At 45.2% G+C, this 23285-nt stretch overlaps 2 protein-coding genes across 3 annotated transcripts; both read right to left on the bottom strand.

Annotated features, from left to right (window-relative positions):
* Positions 1–456: 456 nt before the first annotated feature.
* LOC125519926 (very-long-chain aldehyde decarbonylase GL1-7-like) lies at positions 457–9964 on the bottom strand. 2 transcript variants are annotated; one of them, XM_048684701.1, is made up of 10 exons: positions 8212–9964; positions 6966–7189; positions 6612–6844; positions 5184–5403; positions 4618–4999; positions 4434–4541; positions 1784–1984; positions 1573–1671; positions 1093–1263; positions 457–915 (listed from the first exon to the last, which is right to left on the bottom strand). In XM_048684701.1, the coding sequence occupies exons 1-10, from the start codon at positions 8269–8271 to the stop codon at positions 763–765; spliced, it is 1851 nt and encodes a 616-aa protein (XP_048540658.1). In that variant the 5' UTR covers positions 8272–9964; the 3' UTR covers positions 457–762. The 2 variants fall into 2 exon arrangements, 1 of the variants encoding a protein (XP_048540658.1); XR_007288378.1 differs by having other exon boundaries at positions 732–915; positions 1503–1671.
* Positions 9965–17290: 7326 nt separating this feature from the next.
* Positions 17291–18891, bottom strand: LOC125524540 (very-long-chain 3-oxoacyl-CoA reductase 1-like). The gene is made up of 3 exons (XM_048689578.1): positions 18479–18891; positions 17732–18090; positions 17291–17660 (listed from the first exon to the last, which is right to left on the bottom strand). Exons 1-3 carry the CDS (start codon positions 18810–18812, stop codon positions 17373–17375), a joined length of 981 nt encoding a protein of 326 aa, XP_048545535.1. The 5' UTR covers positions 18813–18891; the 3' UTR covers positions 17291–17372.
* Between the last annotated feature and the right edge of the window lie 4394 nt (positions 18892–23285).

Raw genomic sequence — 23285 nt, 5'->3', positions numbered from 1 at the left:
GATTGATTTGAGTTCGGTGAATCGGGCAGCGATTTCCGATCGAACTGAACTAATTCGAACCTCGATCTGAGTCGAACGTTCTAGATCGGAGTTGGGGACCTCTTCCAGCGAAACTGGTAGGCGTAGTTGATTTTTCCAGTAGTGTCTAATCTCGATCATAGTTTTAAATAGCCAGCTATAGCTCTGCTATAGTCCGCTATAGCCTTTTCAGCAAGGTGCCGCTAAATGGTCGTCTTCACAAATAGCCCGCTTTAGCTGATTTGGAGGCTCGTCACTATTTTTCATAGCCCGCTATTTAAAACATTGATCTCGACTAGCTACTCTTTCAATCTTGCAGAATCGATTACGACAACACCAATGCCCAACAAGGTTTACAATTTTGTGGTATCCAGGAGGTTTGGGCGTGGGGCAATAAAATTACTTCTTACTACCCAAATCCAGAAGAAAGACCAATGCTGATAGAAAAAACCCAAAGTGTGTTGGATCTCTCTTTGAATTGTCTTATTCCATGGCCATTTACAGTTCAAACTGAATGTCACTGATAATGGGTAACATGCTTTAATGAGTTTCTGTGAGTTGGCGATTCATACATTTCATGTACTCATTAGTTTTTGCTATCGATGCCATCTTTAGGGCTTTCTACCCAAATACATGTCTGCCCATTGAAGCTACTAAGCCAATAAGCATATCTGACATCCCATAACACTGCAGCTCATCATTATTGTGTAACATATATGGGAGGATTCAGAAGAATCCAGATTTTTATAGAGGAATGAATCCATGCTTAATAGCTGCCGACCAAACTTGCTCGATGTCCATCATATCATCTCCACACTCATGGATGCCCCAACCTTCTAGTGCATGTACCATTCCAGCAATGCGCCATGCGCTCATAACCCTTCTTGGAAGCCAATTCTATTCATAAAGGGAGTAGCAACACATATTAGTGTCTATCAGATTATCTATTCTAATCTTGGATAAGAATCTGTGTATGTCAAATGTCCTATTTCGCTATCACAAAATTTACATAATCAGGCAATGAGATCATCTATTGTCGCAAAAAGGCAATGAGAACATATATACTGCTAGCACCTCACAGGTATGGACGTTCTGCATTGCCTCTGGGATCTTCATTGCAGGGTTACTCAAGTAAGTGCAATCCTTGCGTATCTTCTTAAAGGGAAACTGTGATGTAGGAATAAATGTTGCTCCTCTTGGTGCCCCCATTTGTTGCTTATCATTTATGATATCTCCTATCCAGATCTGTAGCAATGAAGAAGTAATTATTGAATATATATCGCTTATCAGAGTGTTTCTTTTCTTCCTACTATGGTAGCTACATGGGTTTACAGCCTAATCGTTGTCATTTGCTGGTAGATGACACTATAGCATAATGTTTGCTACTGTTTTCCGTAAAACAAAAAGACGGGGTGTTTTATAAGCATTCACTATATTGTCTAATATCTCTAGTAGTTATACTTAATTACATATACTCCACTTACCATATATGCACCCTAGCTAGAAAGCTTCTTGAGGGTTTTCATTCCTTTTTCTGTATAACTTTCAATTTACCTGAGGTATCTCATCACTGGAGAATTTCAGATAGGCAGTGCTGCTCTCTGCAACTCGCAATTTAAGCATGTCATATTCCTTCTTTTGGTTCATGATTACCTACACAAAATTGCGTATATTTATAGTCATTCTTCCAAGAAATGGGACCAACTCATACAAAAAGTGAGCTACTAAACGAAATCAACAAAGTAGCAAGGTGAAAGGTAGGTACCTGGACACCTCTCTCGCATAAAGCTGTAGCTGTGGCATGTGCTACCTTAGAACTGCCTCCACAGAGAAACACCCGCTTTGTATCTAAAGGGATGCTCTTGAGAACAACTGCTGTTGCTAAGCCACTTCCGTCAACAAGTCGAACTCTCAATTTTGGATATTTTTGTGTAAATAATTCACCACTTCCATTGAGTTGTCTTTCCTGGGACCAAGAATGTGAGGGTTAATATATTTGCACTAATCATCTGTGTGCAAAAAGTGCATCTGACTCTTGTAGCACTTCTAGTCAAAACCGTATTAGTTCCACAAACTGGTCGGACTAATCAAAGGGTTGTCCTTCCATAGTTTTTTGCCAACATTTCTGAATGTTTTGTGACCCGATCAGCAGGGGGGGGGGGGGGGGGGGGGGGGGTGGACAATCTTACAACAAGAATATAACACTCAGATAATAGACATATGACATCGCCTGTTAAACTAAAAAAAGAAGAGGGTACGATATACCTGTTGGATAAATTATAAAATCACTTGTTTACCTATTATAAAAAGTGGTACTGGAATAACTTTGCAAACTTGATTTCTCTGTGTTTGAAATTTTCTTCCTATCATATCCAGATCATAAGGTGACTCGTCTGAATTCATTTCTCTGTGTTTAGGCTAGTCATAGTGGGAGTAACTTAGCTAGTAATATAGCGCACTTCGAGAAAATTCTGCTTATGTGGCAAGTAATTAATGAGAGGTGGTAACATAATATGTTACTGTAACATATCGTTTTCCAAGACAACATGAGTCTACGAGCTAATAAATGAAGCCATATATGATACTACTATTATGTTACTTTGCATTATGATGGTAGTAACTTGTTACTCCCCACTATGACCAGCCTTAGATGGCTTCGGGACACCACTTGCAGTAAATTTGGTGCACTTTGCCAAAGTGTGACGGGCAATCATGACAAGCCTACATCATTATTTGAATCTAGTGATCGATTTTCTCTTTGCAAAATACCCTTCTATCGCCTAGATCACTAAAAAATCATATAAAGAAACAATAGAAAACTAGGGCAAATAGGAAATTTAGCCATTGGGTTCACTCATTACGAGGATTCATACGAATTAACTAAATGTAAGCTCTAATTTTACACAATCTTACAACAAGAATATAACACTCAGATAATAGACATATGACATCGCCTGTTAAACTAAAAAAAGAAGAGGGTATGATATACCTGTTGGATAAATTATAAAATCACTTGTTTACCTATTATAAAAAGTGGTACTGGAATAACTTTGTAACTTGATTTCTCTGTGTTTGAAATTTTCTTCCTATCATATCCAGATCATAAGGTGACTCGTCTGAATTCATTTCTCTGTGTTTAGGCTAGTCATAGTGGGAGTAACTTAGCTAGTAATATAGCGCACTTCGAGAAAATTCTGCTTATGTGGCAAGTAATTAATGAGAGGTGGTAACATAATATGTTACTGTAACATATCGTTTTCCAAGACAACATGAGTCTACGAGCTAATAAATGAAGCCATATATGATACTACTATTATGTTACTTTGCATTATGATGGTAGTAACTTGTTACTCCCCACTATGACCAGCCTTAGATGGCTTCGGGACACCACTTGCAGTAAATTTGGTGCACTTTGCCAAAGTGTGACGGGCAATCATGACAAGCCTACATCATTATTTGAATCTAGTGATCGATTTTCTCTTTGCAAAATACCCTTCTATCGCCTAGATCACTAAAAAATCATATAAAGAAACAATAGAAAACTAGGGCAAAAAATAAAAATCATTACCGTCCAAGGCCGGCTAGATTGAAAATGCGCAAGAGGGAGTACTCCGAGATGTGGCATTGTAATCTCAGTACCTCAGATTCGAGCTACAATTCCTGGCAAGATGCATCGTTGATCTGCAATTATCTACTTGCCGCTGCTTCCAAGAGATGAGAGGAGAGAGCCGAGTTTTTTAGGGAAGACGAGATAGCCTAGTTGGGAAGGGAATCGGAAAAATTAAGGGCGTTCGGCTTTCATGCACTAATACCTCTCGTTTTTAGGGAAACTAGTACATCTCGTATATGAGAGAATAAGTCACGCAGTTCAATTCCTCAAAAAAAGAGTAACGCAGGTTTGGGCTGTGGGCACGGAGACAATTAGCTTGTGGGCTTTCGGGCCTTCTAATGGGGCCAGGTTTGATTTCTTAATGCGTTCACGCTATTAAATATCTGTACATCTATACATAGCGGACAAAAGTCGTTGGGTTCAGCTGAACCCAACAATTATACGCTGGCTCCGCCGCTGCCGATCAGAAGTTAGGTGTCACGTGGAAGAATGTATGAAGAGTGAGTTTAGCACGTGGTTTCAACTTCTCTTTGAGAAATATTTCAGCACCTACCAGAATTACTGAATTTCAATGATATCGGTTAGTATTTCGGCCAAAGAACCGAGATGTTCGCTCGAAATTAAAAAAACTGAATATTTTTAAAATATTTGTATTCTTGTGTATAACTGAAATGACTGAAATATTTTGATTGAAATGTAAAGATTTTTGTGTCTACTAAAATTATTGTTATTCAGTGAAATTCATCAAAATCTCACTCAAAGTGAAAAAGGTGGTAGTTAAGAAAGAAAAGTTTTGTCAACATGCCTGATTGAAAAGTCCAAGACTGAGCACTTTGACCCCTCTTCCATCCGCATCTGATATTGCCTGCTCAATTAACCTGTTGATGGATTCCCTCTCCCTAGTCAGGCTGTACTGCAGATGGAGAAAATCCTATCAGTTTGCAACACTATGAAGGTATAGGATTCATGTAACGTGGAAAATCCATTACCTGGAAGTTGTATCTTGGTATCACCCATGTTTGCATCATGATCTTCTTCAGCTTGAGACTTTCGACGATAAACGCAGATGATCCATAAACCCATGCCAGTACCATTGATAGCCATGCCATTGGCCATATCATCCACATATACCATACATGGTTATCTGAAGGCCGAGAGGCTATAGATGCAATCCCAACCCTTAGATGATAAATCGATTGCAAGGTGGTCATATGCGTCAAGTGAACAACATCTGGTGTTTCCTCTGTTCCAATCAGTGTTCTCTCATACAGCTCGTCAGTTGACTTGTCCATGGTGTTGAATATGTAGTCATAGATTGGCATAGCCAACGAGTAGTTTGTACGAAACTTTGTATGATGGAGAGAATGATACCTATGGGGAAAATGGAAAATACCTTTGAATAATTTGGTTTGTGGTTTTTTGAAGCTATGTTAAAGATTTCAAATATGTGTTCATGTTTGCAGTATCCACTGGTAAAATTTGAGTAAGAACATAATGGACCTAAAGTCTCATCACTAACATGATTGCAAGGTTGAACTTAAAATGCTATACTTACGATGGAGTGTACATGAGATACTTGAGAGGAGGGAAACGTTGGAAGATCCACTTTGGGAGCATCTCAAAATTGCAGTGTCCCATATTATTTATGAAGTCGTTGTAAGCCAGGTATAGGACAACACCCAAGACAGAACCATATCCCATATAAATTGGTATCAGCATGGGGATCGAAAATAACAGGAAGTAAGCTAAGGTTTCAACAAATGGATGGATGACAGCTGCCAATCATATGGTAAAATTTCATTAGATTTAAAGCTTCATATATACCAAATCAAGATGCTTTATGCAAAACACAACACTAATTGTTAACGCAGCAATCACTTAGAGATTTGTTAAGCAATAGAACATGTAGAGAAATCTGAACTAGATTATTTTTGGAAGGACCAAGATGGTAAACACCTCATTTCTGAATAGTATTTTTGGTCTCAGAATGTTATCCTGATTCTTCTATTTTTTATTTTGGACATATCTATGCTTTGAATTTCTTATACTCCTGGGATCAGAATGGATATTGTAACTCCAACCAACGAGACTTTGATGCATGTACAGATGCTTTCAGATGTCATTTATATCTAGTGGTTATTATCTTAAAAAGGTCTGGTGTCAGTTTTTAAACATGCCAAATTGAACGTTTTTATGGCAAATTACGTGACACGAGCCTGGCAATTTCCTTCAGCAAGCATGGCAACTCCTGGCATGTTCAGTTTTTTTCCAGGATTTGCCATGCTCGCTGAAGGGAATAGCTAGCTATGCTTGCAATACGGTAATTCGACATAAAAAAATGTTTAATTTCCCATGCGTAAAAATCTGACATCATATTTTTAGCATTTCTGTAAAAAAAAGTCTAGTGGGTTTTGGCAGTTTTAGAACACAAATTGGTTGCAATATCTATATATCTTTTACAGACAAACTACACTACAAGTCATTAATTGCTATTTTCTGTACAAGTGTGCTTCCACGTCATCCAAATTGTTTTAGCCACATAAGAGTCTCTGTACCATGCAACATGCATATATCGTGGATTTTTAGTGCTGCCGTATTTCATTCATGACATAGTTCGACTCTTTCTTTTCCTTTTTTTTCGCATTTTTTGTTTCTTCTGAGCACAGTTTAAATCTTAAAGGTGAATCTGTATTGTGTACAATATTTAGAAATCTAGACACTTGTGAACTCAACCCGAAGCAAGTATAATCTAGACACTTGTGAAGTTAATGCCACTAGTAATGAAATGATTTTTTTGTGCGATCCTTTTTTGTGAACTTAACACAATGATTTTTTTTACCCGAAGCAAGCATAATCTAGACACTTGTGAACTTAATGCCACTAGTAATGAAATGATTTTTTGGTGCGATCCTTGTTTGTGAATAAGTTGGTGGCGTTATGCATTGTTGTATTAACCCTCTCATCTCTGAATGAGGTTACTTACCTGTTATAGGCTCTGTGACGATGGAGGCATGGTGGTGGGAGTGGTAGCGGGAGTAGAGGAAATGGTGGTGTAGCGCCCTGTGGAACCAGTAGTAGATAAACTCAACAGGTCCTACGTGAAGCAACGCCATGATGATAGCTCCCTTTGCTTCCCACATTGGCATGAGTCTGACACTCGGGATGGCCGCATAGGCCACGTAGAAAAACAGCGTAGCAAGGATGGCCTGGTCATCCCTGTACATAATGGTAAGGATAACTTATTAGCATTACACGGAACATATCATCTTTTAGATTTCAGGTAATTTGAGTGTGATAGAAGTGAATATATAGCAGGCTGTGAATATATATCACTTACCAGGATCTCTCCCGGTCGACCTGGTCGAATTCAAGGCTGCGGTCAACAATGATGTGCTTCCTCCGTGCGGTCTGGTGGCGAGACAAGCTGATCCAGATCTGGTTGTGGAACAACCTCAGAAGCAGAGCTGGTAACATGGCGGCGTATACTAGGTTCATGTCTCCCCACCCCTTGGTGCCCACACTGTGCGCAGTGTGCAACGCCGCGGGCGCCAAGACCAGGTACTACATATGTGCGGTGCATGGTTAGAATATCATGTGACATTGATGAATGGGAAATTGGGAGTTAATCAGCGGCATATAGCATGTGGCAATTAGATCTGTGACCGTTTGGAAGTTGCCGTGGCTTTAAGTTTGCAAACGTCTTGGTTTTGAAGTGAAAAGGAGGTTTGCGTATGTCATTCTACTTGAAAAATAAAGCTACTGCAGGCAATTCATATCAGGATCGCAAGGCCAAGGAACAAAGACAGTTCAAGGTTTCATGAGAAGGACTTGAGCTGCCCAGCAATACATGCATCGGTATGATTTGATTGCTGCTATCAGAGATTTTACAGGCACATATGTTATTGTATTCAGGTTGCTGTCCACAGTGCAAAGAAGCAAGGAATTTGTCAAAGGTCCCTTTCCTCTCTATCTCTATTTCTTGTGTTTTCTAAAATGAGTCAGTACAAAATAGAATGGTACTTCCTCTGTATCAAAATGTAATGCTTTTTTTTTTTAGATTGAGACTCAAATACCGTCTTACATTTTGGCACTGAGGGAGTACCTCATAAAAAATAAAAAATAAATAGAAATTTGAACTAAAACCACGACACTTATTTTGGATCGGAGGGAGTACTACTGTTTACTTCCATCGTTTTCTTGAAGCAACATTTCTGGAACATGTGAAAACTGAAAAGTACTCGGTGAATTGGCAAGATGAGACTGGAACGCTTATGCTAGAATTTAATACTCTATTTGCAACTTTAAATACAGGTAATTATAATTAATTGATAACACAAGTGTTCACTGCAACATGCAACTCTTCATGTAATTCCGGTTCCACTTGCCATTACGATGCATATAAAACTTTCTTTAATTTAATGTTGCCTTTTCTGAAGGATATATATTCTAGAGAGAGAGAGAGAGAGAGAGAGAGAGAGGATGTTACTCAATATATGAACATGAATTTAGATAGATAAAATAAAACGTCACGTCCTACCTTTTGGAACCCACAACTAATATCAGAGAGACAAAATATAACATACCTTGAAGCTGCCCATCCAATGCCATGGCCATTCGGTCAAAGGGCCGGGCCGTGTTGCCATGGTGATGGATGAGCGATGAATTTTCTCTCTTCCAAGGTAAGCAGCTACTTCAGCAAGCAAGCTCTGGTAAGAACTTCAAGCTCCGGTTGAATTTATATATGCATGGATGGCTGGATATTACAATACAGTTTCACAATATTCTGGTAAGAAGACTTATTTTCCATGTGCACTCCTTTTTTTTCATGTGCCCATGCGTGTTTGCTTTTCCATTACCAGTCTTCATTTATTCACAGTATCCACTTCCCCAACTGTATTTTTCAGTGGCTTGACCTTCCAGGGTACACTCTGGACAGAAGTACTCAAATCCAAGTCATCAAAAACATGCTTTTTACGACATTTTTTTTGAAACGCGGTCCCTTAGGGCCCGATTCATTAAATAAGCTTAAAGAGAATTGCCCGGTTAATAAACGAAAAACCGGACGAAAACCGTCATAACTGGCCTGCAGAAACAAGGCACACAGGGCGACCTGGCAATCCACACAAGAATGCACACACGCCGCCGAGGGAAAGCGTTGAGGCTTGCGCCGGCTGATGCCAAACAGTCAACCACACGCGCCGGTGACCAGGCAGCTCCGACTCTGTCGACGAGCATTGCAGGAGAAAGCGTTGGGCTTGCGCCGAGCCAGCGCCAGAGCGGCGACTCCTCGAACACGCCGGAAGAGACCGACTATCAAGAACCATCAGCAAACCTGACTCCGCCCGAAGCCGCCATCGTTGCCACAAACAGGAAGCTGCGCAACATCCGCATTGCCAGACGGGCACCTGCCGACCACAATGCCGCGAGCGTCCAGCCCATGAAGCACGCAACCGGGATCCGAAGCTCTTCAAGGCGACACCCCAAAGAGGGAAGCGGCGATGTCGACGCCGTCGCCCGACCCAACCGGGCCTTAGGCTTTCACCCGAAGAGCAAGATCCGAGGGTGTAAGAGGATGCCGGACTCCACAACGACGCCTCCAAGGAGGTTAAACGGCGTCCACAGACGTCGACGCCGCCGGCCGGCAAGACCAGCCAAGCTTTCGCCCGGAGTATCCCAAACACCACCAACACCCTCACGCACTGCACCTTCGCTGACCCGCCCACCTCTCGCAGTGCCACCGCGTCAGCAGCACCAGAGAGCCACCAAGCACTTCACCTCCCCGCCGGTCAAGAAGATGCAGACGGGCCAGATCGGGCCGATCCGGCATCCCACCAACGCAGTGCTGAGCAGGAGCCACCCGAGTCCAGCACGCCGCCGGCCCGACCAGGGACGCGCCCCACAAGGCAGGCGAGGGGGCCGAGCCCGCCCCGACCGCCGGAGAGGAGCAGCTGGCCGAAGACCAGTCGCTCGTCCACGACGCAGACCGCGACCGCCACCCGCGAGAGCCGCTGCCAGGGAGCCGTCCCGTCGGAGAAGAAGCCCGGAGGTCCACCGACGACGCAGGCGAAGCCCTCGAACGGATCCAACACTCGACGCAGAAAGGGGATCGAGCCTCCCCGCCCCGAGATCCCGTGGCCTGGTGAGAGGAAGCCGACCCCGCCGCCGCCGTCCGCCGCCCGGGCTTAGCCCGGCGGCCTCCTCCGGCGGCGGCGAGGGGAGGAAGGGGGGCGGGAGGGCGGCCTGGCGGCGCGGGCTGGGATCCGCCCGTGTCGCCTCAGCCGCCGAGACGGCGCGGGGGCATAGAGTTATGCTTCATCTTTTCCATATCTCGTTTGGTTCTCTGATCACATAAAATATATTGTTGCTATGCTAGTGGCATTTGTGTTACTTAAGTGAATGTTTTTATCTCCGATTTGGTTTACTACTCAGCACCCCATGCGTGTACAAAGTTTAGAAAGTATAAGTGCATATAATTGTTCTATACGAAAATAAATGAGACCCATTTTATGTGATAATTTGTAAGAGTTGGAATGTAGGAAAACAAATTATGTGATTTTGTGAGATTGCATCTTTAGAGGATGTTTGGATTGAGAGATTGTAGGTAACAAGATTTACATAAACGTGATTTCGTTTGTAACTCTCAAAGAACAAGTTTGGGTTATCTAACTAAATCATCGATAGGTATGACCGAGTTTTCTAAAAGCTCCAGAACTAGCTTTTGCATGGAGACAATGGTGTTGTCAAGCTTGATGTATTGAAAACGCGACGTTCACTACTAGAAAAAAAAGGTTGTTAGTGGCGCATCTATTTTGGCTATTAATGGCGCACTATAGGTGCGTCATTATTACCACGCCACTAGTAACAAATCCTAATGGCACACCTCTGATGCGCCATTAGTATTGCAGGTAACAGTGGTGCACCTTGTAGTGCGCCATTACTATTGCTACAGGTGTGTCACTGGTAACTTTTTTTTGATTTTTTTCTGAATTTTGAAGGCGGGAAAATAGTAGTGGCGCACCGTCTAACCCCCACCGTGCGCAATTACTATTTTTGAATTTTGAATTTGGATCTGGATCGCGATTTTTTTGCCTTTTTTTGCTTTTTTTTGCATGATATTTTTTCAAATTTTGTTCTCGTTTTTGGATCTTGTACGTTCTTTTGCCGGAGAGGAGTTCGCCGGAGAGAAGCTCGCATACATCGTCGGAGAGGAGGAGGAGGAGAAGGTCACCGGAGAGGAGCTCGCCTACATCATCAGAGAGGAGGAGGAAGCCGTCGAAGAGGAGTTCACCGGAGAGGAGGGAGGAGAAACCGTGAGAGGAGGGGAGGAGAGGAGGGAGGAGGAGCTCACCGGAGAGGAGGGAGGAGGAGCTCACCGGAGAGGAGGGAGGAGGAGCTCACCGGAGAGGGGGGAGGAGAAACCGGGAGGGGAGGGGAGGAGAGGAGGGAGGAGGAGGTCGCCGAAGAGGAGGAGGAGGAGGAGGTCGCCGGAGAGGAGGAGGGGAGTATGGTGGAGGAGAGGAGGGGAGATGGAGTGGAGGAGAGGAGGAGATGTAGTGGAGAAGAAAAATAAAGAGGTAAGGAGGAGAGGACCCCGCCCAGCCATATATATGGCATAGTAATGGCGCACCGTGGGCAGGTGCGCCATTACTAACTTTTTTATTTTTTTATTTTTTTGAATTTTGAAGGTGGGAAGATAGTAATGGCGCACCTTGGGTAGGTGCGCCATTACTATTTTTTTATTTATTTTTATTTATTTTGAATTTTGAAGGCGGGAAGATAGTAATGGCGCACCTTGGGCAGGTGGCCATTACTAACTTTGTTATTTTTTTATTTATTTTTTGAATTTTAAAGGCGGGAAGATAGTAATGGCCCATCTTGGGCAGGTGTGCCATTACTAACTTTTTTTAATTGTTTTGATATAGTTTGAATTTTGAAGGCGGGAAGATAGTAATGGCGCATCATGGGCAGGTGCGTCATTACTGAGTTTGATTTTTTTTTGAACTTTTTTGCCTCTCCAGATTTTGAAAGCCCTGTAACTTTTTTTATTAGGTTTTTGAGGATTCTAAAAATCTTCAATAGGGTTCCCCCAGTTGAATTCGGATATAACTTTTCAAATAGATGATTTTTCATATATATAACTTTTTCATCGAAGGTCGTATGCAAAAATTACAGCCATTTTACCGAAACACGACGGCCTTTTGCAAAAAAAATTCAAAATTCACGTTTGTTAATTTTCCTAACAACTAGAACACATAACACATGGGCACCTATTTTTTGATTTTTTTGAATCTTTTATCATTTTCTTTTATTTTTAAAAAAACCTAAAAGGTGATCCAGGGGCGGAGGGGTGTGTGTTTGTGTGTGTGAGACATAGCAATGTAGCATAGCAGTGGCGCACCTAGGTGTGGTGCACCATTGCTATGTTTGGAGGGGGGATGGATCCAAAAAAATAGCAATGGCGCATTGCTCATGTGGTGCGCCATTAGTAAAAACATAGCAATGGCGCACCTGATTCTGGTGCGCCGCTGCAACGACGCACCACGTATGTGGTGCGCCACTGCTATATAGCAGTGGCGCACCATATACATGATACGTCATTAATGTTCATATTAGCTATAGCCGTTTTTCTAGTAATGATTGGAGCTAGGCTGGTACTCAACGACAACGAACTGCAACAAGAATTGGCTCTGCATGCTTGGCATGGCCACTACTGGACTCGTGGTGCTCGTGTTCGATATCAGCATGCCTAGATTGGCCATGGCTAACACCGCCTCTAGTGATGTCCTACCCTATACCGGCATGCCCCCGCCCATGCTACATCGCTATCATTGCTGCTTCTACCTACTGCATGTGCATAGTGTCCAGCCCTAGCAAGGTGACGAGCATATGACTATTGGAAACCTAAGACCCCTGGTAGAGCCCTTTCACCGGGCCAAGCTAACCACCCGAGCCGAATATTCAAGACGACCATTGCGCCACCCTATGGAGCTTGGGAAAGATATCTAACGGGCATGGGGGCTACATATGTGGCCAACCCACCTTGGGTCAGTCCAGCTGATGTAACCCTAGCCTTACCGAATATATAAGGCATTCTATGGAGGGTACGAAGTCATAAAACATATGCTATATCATTATAGGGTTAGAGTTCTCACCTACCTCCATTTTCTTCCTCTCAGTTGTCAGACAGAGTGCTTGTAACCCAAGAAACCGATCTCTCTAGTAATCCTCCTGATCGCCGGTGAGTACTTGGGCAATCCAACCACAAATTGCTGTAATAAGGTCTTACCTCCTCTCGGAGAGCCACCGACAGTTGACGCGCCAGTAGAGATGGTGCGCTCGGATCCGCTGATCGGATGTAGGGCCACTCCAACCCAGAATATTAGTGGCTTCTCATCGGGCCGGGATCTCTCCCTTAGTTCCCTGCACTTCGTCCTCGACGGGGCGGAGAGACGAATCCTCACTACTTTCTTTGCTAGGGAACATATCTTCAAGTTCAAGTGTCGGATTTTCCGTATGACGACTTTGGCAAGTTGCATGTGTATAACAATGCCTCTTGTCACACAACAATCCAGAATCTCATCCCTAAACCGGCGACGAGCTTTTGGGATGAGTGCCCTCAGGGAAGGAGAGCTCTGCATCCCCCAACCAAATACTAGGAGGCTCCAATGAATCAGGACGCATTGTGTTACATCATAGTGGCACCACCCTAGGAGGAGGATGTCTCCCCCATGGCCCGAGATCTCTACTCGGCACAAGCGAATGTTGATTGCTCCTTGGGTATCACGTTGGTGGCATTCCTCCGGCACCTCACGACAAAGGGATCCATGTCAACGGAAGTGACATACCTACGATCCGGTTTTAGATGTAGATGTAGCCTTCTTCCCCAAAGACCCTAGAATTTATTGAATCTAGGTAGTGATGATCGTTCGCAAGGAAATATTTGCAAGTACTTGTCATCTCAAAATGTTTTAGTTCCTTGAACAAACTGGAGAGGCGATTAAAATACAATAATAAAGTAATAGGATAGGGCTTAAGTTTTCACCTGCAGCCGTGTACATCTGCTAGGGAGACAATCTAGAGAAATCAACCTAGCAATGGTACAACATTACATATATCTTGTGCATGAATTATGCGGGAGATGTGTCCTAATAACCCCACGGCTAGCTGCCGCCGAGCCGTGGTACTATAGTCCATCCAAGGACTTATCTAACTTACGTGGTCAGCTCAGATATTAAGGATAACGACACCAATGCAGTAGGCATTTTTTGTATGACTAGACCATATCTACCCCAGAGACTTGATTTTGGTCACCGTACTAATCTTAGTGCCATCGACGTTTAGCATAGCTTCCTGCTCCCCTCAGCACTTTACCTCTCCTTGTTCCAATCTTCAGTATCTCAGGTACCTGCAATCCTAGGGATCGAGGTCGAGACAAGATACAAAATCATTGAACAACACATAGAAAGAATGTCCTCTCAAAAAGTAAACTGGCATTCCCTTTATGGGCGTACATTGGGCTGTGAGGCTATGTCTTAGCCCTTAGCCCGTGGACACTACTCACACATCATGAATAAATCATAAAGAATTGATCACTATACTAGTATAGGACACCCTAACCAGCAACGTGCATAAGTGTCTACTAGCAGTGTTTCGCTGGCACACTGCTACTACTACACTACTGGTAACTGGATACTAGTGGCGCACCCTGTGAACTCCGCTGGTAATGCAGCTACTAGAAGCGTCCGCTCCACGAATGCCGCCGTTAGGTCCGAACTAGCACCGTTCGTCATGTTTGAACGCGACATGCAATTTAGCAACAAGCTGCGTTCAAGATTGCAGGGCGCCGCTAATTTGTCAACACATTGGTTACGTTCATGCTTTTGCGCCCGCTGCTAGTATATTTTGGAGGCCAAAATTTGTCTGCCACTGCAACATTTGCCATTGTGGTAGCATTTACACATTTTTGTCACATACTTCCTCTGTAAAAAAAAAATAAGACTTTTGCAGACTTATGTCAAGTCTCTAAAACGTCTTATATTTGTTTACAAAGGTTGTGTCTATCATATGAAAATAATTCTTTAAGTAATTAAAGTATTGAATTCACACATTACAGAAGGCATCGATATGTGGTTGAATTATAAGCATGCATTTGACTGCGGCGGCTTTGCATGGGGCAGCGGCCCGGCGTCGTTGAAGTTGCTATTGACGAATCTTTGACGTTCGGTAATGAAGAGAGCAAATATCAGCTTGAATCACCCATACAAAGATATATAGCAACATATAGGAAGTAAGGTTACTCGTGTAAAGATAATTGCTAACTTCCAGCATGCATCATAAAGACTTAATTGTAGCAACTACATGAAAGGTATGGTAAGTATAGCTACACGGTCAAGTTAGGAACAATGTTTGATCTATTTTTAAACACAACATCACGTGTTCACTGCTTCCGGGAAGGAATGTAGCAATGAAGGTGCTCCTGAAGGGTTGATACGCCACCGCCGTAGAAGATCCCTGTCTCACCGCAGACGTCCTTGTTGATGATTTTGACAAGTGTCTATTGGGTCTGTTTGAAGTCGACTCTGGAGTCATCACGTGTGAGAGCGGCAAGGGATTGAACCCCATTTGGTGGCGCCATCCTTCGGTGGGAAAAGGTCCTATGATCCCTGTGAATTCTTACATGTGGTACATGACGTACCAAGGGGAAATCCTTGCGTCTTCAGGCTGTTGAATGCAACATAAGGTTGTGTTGTGGCCGTACCGCACAATGCCTTCATTGTTTCTCTTCCTTCCATGCCATCGAACATGTTTAGAGCTTCATCTATTCAGTTCGTTGTAGTTTCTCTTGAATGCTTTATTCAAATCCAAGAATAAGGATGAGGCAGTCTTTGGGAATATAACAATGAGGATCTAGTGGAAGTCGTTGCGAAAATAGTACACCACACCAGTCATTGTCAACCTTAGTAAGATGGAAGGATAATAGAAATATGTGGAGTTTATTCAGATTGGTGGAGGCTGACTGTTCGGTTGGCTGCATGGGAGACTTTTCCCGCATGTAGCTCGGCTATACTCCTTCAACATTTTCAGGACCAAGGTGTTCTACTTTACCTCGGATGCAGTCCGGTGTAGAAACTTGGTTGCAAGAAGACACTGATGGTGGAAAGTTGTTGTTGAACTAGTTTCAAGACCAGCGACCAAAGACAACCAGCAACTCGGATAAGACGAGGTGCGGCTAGACTTCAAGATCGGTTCATGGGCTACTTATAGTGTCCCGGCTATGGGGCCTCTCACCATGTCAGCTCCCTGGACTGGCGGGCCGGGCCGAGGACCCAGAGATCAGGATCCATCCAGGGCCACTTTGGGTGGCCCATGACACATACAAGGAAGATTTCAGAAGCCTTGCCGTTTGGGACAAGAACTCCTTATCCATGGATGACTCCTCTCCACTAGACAAGAACAATCTCGTGGTAGACACTATAGTATGTACTATACCCCAACACAATACAACACCAAGCAAGACGTAGGGTTTATCTCCTCGTAGAGCCCAGAGCTGGGTAGAATTAGGCCCGTCACCGGCTTCATGGTCGTGGCGAGGCATCGTAGCATTGGGTGAGGAGGCGAGGCGCGTTGGCTGTCTAAGTTCGACAGCAGGAGCGAGCTATGTGGGATATCAATGGGGAGAGGAGTCACATTTGTAGGAGCGGTGGGGTGGGGGTAGGTGGCCGATAGGTGCCCGGCACTATGCCGCCATTAATGGCTACTGGCAACGGAATCCGCCCGACCACGAGGTGCGATGACGAGACGGCGTCATTGTGTGTGAGCAAGGGTATGCAGTCAAAGGCTGGCAGCTGTAATTACGCCATGTGAATACTTGGTGGGACATAATGTACAAGCGCGGCGCACGGCTTACATGCCGCCCATCACGGTGGCGTCAACATGGACGAGCACGGCGACATGGCCCGGGTGATTGCCGTGTGCTCCAAGTACACACTCAGATTTCTCCTAAATACATCGAGTATTTTTCTATACAACGAGCGTTTTTGTGCCGTGTCACGCCGTACGTGGAGGTACGCCCAGGTCCAGGGGTCATTGTCGTGTGCCGCGCCATTGATACACGGCTTACAGATGTGTAAGCCGGTCGGCCGATAATATACACTCGGCATATGGAGAAACACAAGGCAACATATGTTTTTCTAGTAGTGTGAGATCACCCTAGGGTTCATCCGCTCTTCTCATGAAAGCTTCAAGAACGAGGAAGAACAACAGAGGGGATCGGGGGAAGTTGGGGGTTAGGGTGGTGCGGCAATGGGGATCTGAGGTTTGGAGAGGTTTTTCGGGCACCCTCGATGAAATTCAGGTCTCGCTTGAGCGCCGCGGTGGTGTCGCGTGTGTTCGGGATCTTGGGTTGCCAGAATGAATGCTTTTGTTCAGTCTATAAAACGGCTCGCCCCAAACGCCTTGTTCGGTATCCCGGTTGCTCCTATCAAATGTTCAGCAGATATAGACACCAGGGTCCATTTTTTAGGGAGTTAAATTTAAGAGTTCGGCTAGGAACCCTTCTTTTTTGACAGATTAAATGTAAGGAGTTAAAGTATAATTGATCATATAAAAAAAGACTGATTTTTTAGAGATTGAGTAGAGATGCTCTAAGTTCGGCACAACACAGTCAAGTAGCCCCGTGTTCCTCAACTATGAACTCTGAATTTCTGAACCACCTTGATCAGAGGGAACACCAGCACCGATCTTGTCACTCCCGTGAGTTCGCCCGCGTTTCCCTCAACGGCTTGATCCTCCTAAAGATGGCTCTGTGCTGCAAATTCCGCTTCAGGAGGTTCATGTCTTTGAAGGAGTCCGGGAAGAGACAGGTGAACCACCACTGGAGGCGGTGCGCGAAGTTGGGGATGCACAGCGTCCCGTGCCCGATCCAGCGCACTGCCGCGCGTGCGTAGGTGTCCGGGCTAAGCACCCACGGCCGAACAAAGAAGCTGTTCTTCACGGCACTCGACACCATGTTCGTCTCCACCACGAATGGGATCTGCAAACATGACACTACCAAAGGTAATCTGGTGACACGATGGATGTGAGCGCCACGCACTGATTACGTACCTGACATTGCACATCGATGCCTGCGCTCTGGTACTCCACAGAGAGGCTCCTGGAGAACTCTGCAATGTACCGTTTAGTGGCGACGTAAACAGAGTAAAGAGGGTGGGAGGGAAGGACTGATCCTGAGCCCGAGCCGATGTTCACGACTGCACCCCTGCCCCGGCGCACCATCCCTGGCAGCACCTCCGCTGTCACCTCCGTTAGCGCCAGTACGTTCACGCGTATCATCCTCACCCACGCTTCCACGTCCACCTCGTGGAGGTACACCGCGCCCGGCTTCGCCACCCCGGCGTTGTTCACCAGCATCCCTACATTCAGTCCCGCGATGGCCTCCCGGAGGCGACTCATCGCCTCGTCGCCTGCAGAAGATCGAACGATATGAGACGACCGGTCTGTGATCTGACGGGCACACACTCTATACTATTCGTACTGATTTTTACTCGTTTGCTATTGGCAAGTTGTCTATATTTGCAACTCGCGTCAGTGGATTCGGGGAACGCAACCCCCCGCGATAGAGAAGGAGCGACCGGCATAGCGGCATTTGCTAACGATTTTGTCGCATTTTTAGTTATGGGTGATGACAGTTTGTTCAGAGCGACATGACACTTTCTGTCAGAGAAGGAAATTTTTTGCTTATAACTTCCACCATTTAATCTTATCTCACAACTAAAACTGCCACTAAAAGGGTTCGTTTGTCACCCATTTGCCAGCGAACGGTCGCCAGATAGGATTTCCATACTTTAATACCTTGCGCAGTGGATGCGAGGGAGAAATCGAACAACACGGTCTTGGTCTGCATGGCGTATGTCCTAGAGATCGTTTCGGAGATGTCGCGGAGTCTGGCGGGGTTACGACCGACGAGGACAAGATTGAGGCCAGACCGTGCGAGCTCCAGGGACATGGCACGTCCGATGCCTGATGTTGGCCCGGTGACGACAGCCCAGGCTCCGTATGTGCGACGGAGATCCTTGGGCCGGCGCAGGAAGAGCACGAGATTGGCGAGGAGGCGTATGCTGAGAGCGAAAACTTGGAGGGCACCGAGGGAGGCCAGCCACAAGAAGAACCATACCGAAGCAACCATCTCGCAACGCGTTTCCCTCAAAAAAGAAATATCTCGCAACGTGTTACGCTCCTTTGCTAGCAAGTGTGATGGCGCTAACGAGCAAAGACCTCTGGCCTGGGTCGTGTGCGCGGTAGCTCGTATTTAAGCGTCGCGGACAGTAGACGAGTTAAGGGACACCACGCCATCGTCCAACAGCTTTGCATCATCTTTACTTGTCCACGCCATCCTCCAACAGCTTTGCCTCATCTTTACTTGTCCACGCCATCCTCCTTTGCCTCATCTTTACTTGTCCACGCCATCCTCCTTTGCCTCATCTTTACTTGTCCACGCCCATTTGAAAGCAACAGAGACGGTGATATCATTTATTCACGTACTAAGGGCAATTCTAACCGAATCCTCTAAAACTAAAGAAGTATTTTTACTCCACTAAGTATTAGACGGACCTAGCTGATCCCCTAAATATAATGGAGTAAAACAATTATTTTATTTTCATTTCTCGCTATCAATAAATTGATATATTCTTCTTTCCAATGCCAAAATTTACATCCATCCTACACATAAATTTGAGCAATCAATGAGCTACAAACGGCGCCGAATCCAAAATACAACCGAATCAAAAGAAGCACTCACCCCATCTTTTTTGCACTTGAAGAACACCTATCGGGGGTGTTCACCCCATCTTTTTTGCACTTGAAGAACACCCATCCGGGGTGTTCTGGCGTGATGGAAACGCGGCACACCACCTGCACGGGCAGTCGTAGCACTTTGACCGGCAATGAGGAGCCGACGAGCAGGTAGTGCCAAGCCCGGCCGACAGTCGGGCGTGTCTTTACCGGCGAACCTTGAACAAGTGAGATCCGTGTGGCTACAGGCGAAGGCCATACCTGCATGCGATGCAGAGGCATTGTCAGGCTGTGTGGTTCGGTAACCGGCCAATCCATGGCAAAGGCCTCGTTGCCGGCGGCGGTAGCAATAGATCTACCGATTCTGCACCAGTGATGGCGCAAGAGAGACACAAATCTGAGGGCAAGGACCATGGTGGGGCCTATGGATCGTCCATGGCGGCGGGGGTGCGCAGGATGGCATCGGCGTAGATGCGGCGTTGGAGCTGGTTGGGTGAGGCATCATAGGGTAGAAGATTTTTTTCCTCCAAGCAGTAGCTTCCGAGCAAATTTGGGCGTGGGATAGACGCCGGAGGATAAAATATCCTCTGCTATTCAGTTCAGGGGATCTGTTGGGTGCTGGTTACTGGAGAAAAATGGAGTTTATCCTCCTCTAATGTCAGATAGGAAATCGGTTAGAGTTGGCCTAAGCTCCCTTAGATTTGAAGCCTCCTGACACATCTTGGGCCCATTTTCTAAATTATGGAAGATCTTCTGATTTAGCTAAAATTTTCAACTATAAAACAATAGTTTTAGCTAGCAGTAGAGCGGCGAAAAGAAAAAATAAGTGAGCGGAGCAACGAGCCGAGCTAAGCGATCAAGATCTTCATAGGTCGCCCATGCATGTGAGCATTATCCACAATTTTATTGTGGAATAGGATTTCTCAAGGGTTCACACAACCACCAGCTGTTAATATCGACATCGAGGTCGAAAAGTGTAAGGACATCACAAAAACACATCTAACAACTTCACTATCTTGCGAGTACAAATACCATCTTCAATGAGCACCCCTCGAAAGCAAAAGATGGAGGCCGCCTTGAAAGCCGCCTCAGACATATAGGAAGTTTCTTAACCCTGATCTTGCTCCTGCTAGCTAGTGCATGGTGCTAAAGAGCGTAGATGCACAAGCCTTGCTTATGCCCATGCTTGTATTTATTAGTTACGGACGGCAGGATGGTTAACGGATAGCCAGTAGAAGAGTTCATGAGAATTCAAGAGTTCAAGTACAATAGAGACACAGCACGCACGGCTCAACATTCTCTAAAACCTATACTCGTGTCAAGTTGCTACGGCACACGCCTACCATCCTCCAACAGGTTTGCCTCATCCTTGCTCATTGCAGCAACAAAGACGTACGGTGATAGCAACTTGTCAGGAGCAGCCGTGAGAATGAAGGCAGAATAGGACAACGATGATCGCCAACAACACATCGGTGACCTGGGCTAGCGCCAAATTTTGTATTTCTTCTAAATAAATGTCTGGTTTGTAACAGAGGGAGTATTCAAGACGAAAGATTGAAGGCATATTGAAACCCACACTGCAGGAAAAACATTGTAAGCCGTGTATGTTTCAGAGAATGGCGTTTTGGTGACCGAGCTCCATGGAGGCTTTTATTTTTGAAAATTTTAAATTCAAACTTCTATGTTACAAAACATTTTGAAAAAAATTATGCGTGTATGTAAGGATGTAACCAACATGTGTGTAAAATTTCATGATAAAATACATTGAAATGCGACCTATACAAAGAAGACGAATTCATGGCCTGAGAGGATGAATAGTATCATGTATTAAACAGCCCTAGATTTGTCTTTTTTGCACAGCCCTCATTTCAACGTGTTTTGCCCTGAAATTCTACACACATGTGTGTTATGCCTTCATGTATATCTGTAATTTTTTCAGAATTTTTTGAAATGTAAAAATATAAATTTTGAAGAAATCTGAATTTTGAATCTGAAGACCTCCAGTGAGCTCGATCACCAAAGGCATTTTCCGGTATGTTTCATACATGATAAAAGACATTTCAAACCAGGCAAACAGTACACCGAGTGTTACACTCGACGTACAACACACAGCTTACATTTGATCGGCTTAGCGCCGATAAGCTAAGTGTCAGTTATCGGGCACTCAGCTTACGCATAAACCGAGTATTATGCGCTGGCACACGGCAACAAGAGCGAGATCACGGTCGGCCGCACTAATGACGACGCCACGTGGGATGGCCATAAGCTGAGTATATGCTAAGCTCGTGTGCCTTCAAGAACAAACGGCGTACATATAAGCCGTGTATGTCCATAAGTCTAGTACACAGAGCATACACGGCTTCTGCGTGTTAGAAGTATAAATGTAATTAGCTAGAGATAAGGAGATACAGATAGACTTAGTTTAGACACACAATATTTTGCCTTGTACTTCAAACCTCTTCCACGTTGTACTCTATATATACCCCTACGAGGGACAGATCATAAGATCAATACAACACATAATTTTAGGGTTTTATATTTTTCATACGGTATTAGAGCGGTTTGTTCAACGACGCCGATCCTAGGTTCTTCCACCACTTCCGCAGCGCGCCGCCCTCGGAGAGATTAATCTCCTCTTCCCGGGGGCGTGGCACCCGGGAAATCAAAGACTAGACTGGTCTTGTAGTTTAGATCCAATTTTAGTTTTCAAAATCCAATTAGATTAGTTTTCCATAGCTTTCAAATAAACCTTTTGATCTACCCCATTATCCGGCGAAAATCTTCAGCAAAAGTAAATGCTTCGGCGGCCCGGTGCCAACGACCTCCGACGCAACTTCAAGCCAGCAACCATGGACGTGGGGTACCATGTGCTGCTGCTCCGAGCCATGCGCCGCAGATAGCGCACACCACCCGCCGACAAACAGCGGATCGATCCCTCGGCTACGACGTCAACAACGCCACGGATCGATCTATTATGAGCGGCACGGTGCCCTCCTCAATTTGGCCACGCGCACAGATGTCAACACCATCGTGCGAGTGTGATCCAGAACAGCGGCCGCCGGCTCCTCCAAGAGGCATGCGATTCGATCTTCATCAACCGCACATCACCTTGCCCCTCGACATCAAGCTTCACCAAAGGTTCGTCCAGCCATCTGTAAGTACGTCCATGCAAAGCAAGCTTGCATGCACACATATCCATCCACGAATCATGCACCTGGCCATGCAAACCAATCTCGTGCAAGGAGATGCATGCAGCAAAACCTGGACTCCAACACGTGCCTCCTCATGCCCACACAAGCCATCGCCAACCGCCAGCTGCACCTCCAGTCGCGCATACGCGGGCATCGACCCCGGGAGGGCCGCGTGCCTGAGCGACACACCAGCCGCCAACCGGCGCCTGTATCAAGCGATCTACATCAAGTCTGATTTCTGCAGAAACACCGAACCAATCTGCATCAACGCCGACATCTTCCGAACCGAGCGACACCAAGCTGTAGGACTTCAGCGTGCCTGAGAAAAAAAATATCTTCATCGAGCACATCTACAGAAGCGATCTCAACATGCACCATCCACACATCAGACCGGTGTGGAACGAGATGCAATCTTCATTAACTTCTTTGGCACGACACGGTATCGACACTTAGTCATCACAAGGGATACCTTCAAGCGACACATTATCATCGACATAGTCGCTGCGGCGCCATCGCCGACACTTCATCACCAAGGTCTTCACCAACATCTTCGTCAACACATCGCCGATGCCTTGTCCACAAGATAGACACCTAGCGTCCTCTGACAGACTTTTCTGCAAGACGTGAGCACGACGACAGCAGTGATCACGTCACCACGATGGCATCGACCGCGTCAT

This window comes from Triticum urartu, chromosome 7 (genome assembly GCF_003073215.2).
Source record: "Triticum urartu cultivar G1812 chromosome 7, Tu2.1, whole genome shotgun sequence".
Taxonomy (NCBI): Eukaryota; Viridiplantae; Streptophyta; class Magnoliopsida; order Poales; family Poaceae; genus Triticum; species Triticum urartu.
This window is presented reverse-complemented; position numbering and strand designations above follow the sequence as displayed.

Coding starts and splice junctions, on each gene's coding strand:
- LOC125524540 (XM_048689578.1), bottom strand. CDS start 18,812: ATGGTTGCTTCGGTATGGTTCTTCTTGTGGCTGGCCTCCCTCGGTGCC. Junction 18,091..18,478: donor CCTCGCATCCACTGCGCAAG/GTATTAAAGTAT, acceptor GATCTTCTGCAG/GCGACGAGGCGATGAGTCGC. Junction 17,661..17,731: donor GCATCGATGTGCAATGTCAG/GTACGTAATCAG, acceptor TCATGTTTGCAG/ATCCCATTCGTGGTGGAGAC.
- LOC125519926 (XM_048684701.1), bottom strand. CDS start 8,271: ATGGCAACACGGCCCGGCCCTTTGACCGAATGGCCATGGCATTGGATG. Junction 5,000..5,183: donor TATCTCATGTACACTCCATC/GTAAGTATAGCA, acceptor TTTTCCCCATAG/GTATCATTCTCTCCATCATA. Junction 4,542..4,617: donor TACCAAGATACAACTTCCAG/GTAATGGATTTT, acceptor CTCCATCTGCAG/TACAGCCTGACTAGGGAGAG.